We start from the raw sequence: 2,650 nt of genomic DNA, 5'->3' as shown, positions 1-2,650 counted from the left end.
TATATATATATATATATATATATATATATATATACACACACACACACACACACATACATACCTACTTATAAAAAAACCATAAAGTTTAATAAGTAGTATTTCCATTTGTGTTTACCTTTTCTTCAAGATCAGCCCTAGTAACCAGAATTTCTTGACTGTAGGCTGTTTCCTTATCTCGTTTCATGGTTCGTCCTTCTTTATCAGTAAGTTTCCACACACAGAGAAGACTATCTTCTCCTGATGTCACCACATACTGGTCATTATAAGTCACTTTCATCTTGAAGACAAAACAAATGCCATTTAGGTCTGGACCAGTTTATTAAATGGTTACCAAAATTTCATTTTTGATCATTAAGAATGAAGTATCTATGTCATATATTTCTCCTTGACTTATTGTAACTATGGTTAAGTTAGGTTTATACCTATCCAATATCATCTACAACTAAACACTTAGGATCTAGTACGAAGAGGGACAAATATAGCGACTTCTCACAGATGGAACAAAGAAGGCAAGACACACTGTTAAGTTGGAGTACAAATAAAACAAAGAATTGACTACCTGAGTTGTTTGTGTACTTGAATAGTGGTAGTAGACAGTTGTTTGTGAAATAAGGTACTTAAGTAGTGGTAGTGGACAGTTGTTTGTGAAATAAAGAAAGCTCCAAAGATGATCAACTACACAGCCGACTGGTGAATAAAAACAAAGACAACATTTCCACAACATGTTCTGGCTCTTTAAAAGCTAAAAACAATCTGCTCTACTCTCTGCTCAGAGATTGGAAAGCCAACCAATCAGAGAATTTGATGACAAGAATCTGAAAGTATCTCAGCTCTATGTGACAGTCATAAAATGTATACAAAGAAAAGTATGATACAATAGACCTATCCAATGAAACTATTCTTTGACTGAACTTGCTACTTAGCACATGATATCAACTGAATTTGTAATGTTCTAGATCAGAACTAGGAAAATTTGAAACATTTGATAGATATGGTTTGGGAATAACTTACTCTCCTATAGTGTGTTTTTTTACTGCTGTATATAGTATAGTGTGTTTCATATCTATCAAATAATTGGGGAGAGTTAGTTATTCCCAAACTATATACGGCAGTAAAACCAATTATTTGATAGATATGAAACACACTATAGGAGAGTAAGTTATTCCCAATATAATATAAATAATTTTTATATGGTTTAAAATGTCAACAAGTAAATGATTATGTGTACACATTATACATACAGTGTTAGATAGGTACAGTGATGTGATACTTGAAAAACATAGTTCCTGTTCTTCATTGAAACATTATACATATCATATTCCTGAATTAAAGTGACTATAGGTTTTAATTTTCCTATACTGAAATATATTTTCTATAGGTACTTACCTCAACTCATATGTATAGCTATTCTCATTCAGTGTTGCCCTCTACATGCACAAATTTTTTGCATGCCACAAGCCTTGAGCTCCTACCTACCCTACAATCAACATGGTTCACTACTTCTTATATGTAAATCATCATGTAAGAACCCTCCACCAATAGGAGTGCAACACACCCTCCCAACACATATGACTCCCTCTATTTGATTCTACCAAACTATCACATGGAGATAAACAGAAAGGAAGCACTGGTTTTAAGTATGGAGGAAGTGTGAGAAGTGGTAAGTACCTATCAGAAATATATTTTCAGTATAAGAAAACAATAACTTCCGATATGGTACCTTACCTCCTCTCACATGTATAGCTATAATTCCACATTAAATAGGTGGAGGGACCGGTGCAAAGGATATAAAAAAGTATCCTTCAAAAGTGTCCGAAGAACACCCATGAAGTGTGATCCCTGTTGGAAAAGGAACATATGTGGGAGGCCACAACAGTTTTGTAACAGGTATACACAACACCCAGTGTAGAAATAGGTGTCACCTGCACGGGCAGAAAGTGGGAGGAGCACAACCAAAAAGGGGGAGAAAAACGAGGTGATTGCAAATTCGAACCACAATATACGTGAATCTCAATCAAGGTGAAGAATGACTATAGAAGAATCATCCACAGACAAGAACGTGGGGAAAATAAAAATGGATGTGCCCCAAGGTGTAGAGTGGCTAGAACACGTTGGACCTTACACGGCCGGTCAACTCCAGTCCAAGACCAAGTAGCATCAAGAATAACACTTCTGATACATGGTAGGAGGAGGGTCCACACCACGTTCTTACCACTTAATCAAGTTATATGATCTTAGCCAAAAAACTAAGTTCTTACCACTTATTCAAGTACTCTGATCTTAGCCAAAAAAACTAAGTTCTTAACCAAGTAGCATCAAGAATAACACTTCTGACCCATGGTAGGAGGAGGGTCCACACCACATTCTTACCACTCAATCAAGTTATATGATCTTTACCAAAAAACTAAGTTCTTACCACTTATTCAAGTACTCTGATCTTAGCCAAGAAACTAAGTTCTTATCACTTATTCAAGTACTCTGATCTTAGCCAAGAAACTAAGTTCTTATCACTTATTCAAGTACTCTGATCTTAGCCAAGAAACTAAGTTCTTATCACTTATTCAAGTACTCTGATCTTAGCCAAGAAACTAAGTTCTTACCACTTAATCACGTTATATGATCTTAGCCAAAAAACTAAGTTCTTACCACT

General features: G+C 35.3%; 1 protein-coding gene across 1 annotated transcript in view; it reads right to left on the bottom strand.

Moving 5' to 3' along the window:
- Positions 1–115: 115 nt before the first annotated feature.
- Positions 116–2,650, bottom strand: part of LOC106470566 (cilia- and flagella-associated protein 57-like) — a gene marked incomplete at its 3' end in the record, with an annotated part of 22,019 nt that continues 19,484 nt past the window's right edge. Inside the window, exon 11 of the mRNA XM_022399169.1 lies at positions 116–277. Coding sequence (XP_022254877.1) covers positions 116–277 — 162 coding nt within the window. The remainder of the gene's footprint in view (positions 278–2,650) is intronic.

This window comes from Limulus polyphemus, unplaced genomic scaffold (genome assembly GCF_000517525.1).
Source record: "Limulus polyphemus unplaced genomic scaffold, Limulus_polyphemus-2.1.2 Scaffold4088, whole genome shotgun sequence".
NCBI classification, from domain to species: domain Eukaryota; kingdom Metazoa; phylum Arthropoda; class Merostomata; order Xiphosura; family Limulidae; genus Limulus; species Limulus polyphemus.
This window is presented reverse-complemented; position numbering and strand designations above follow the sequence as displayed.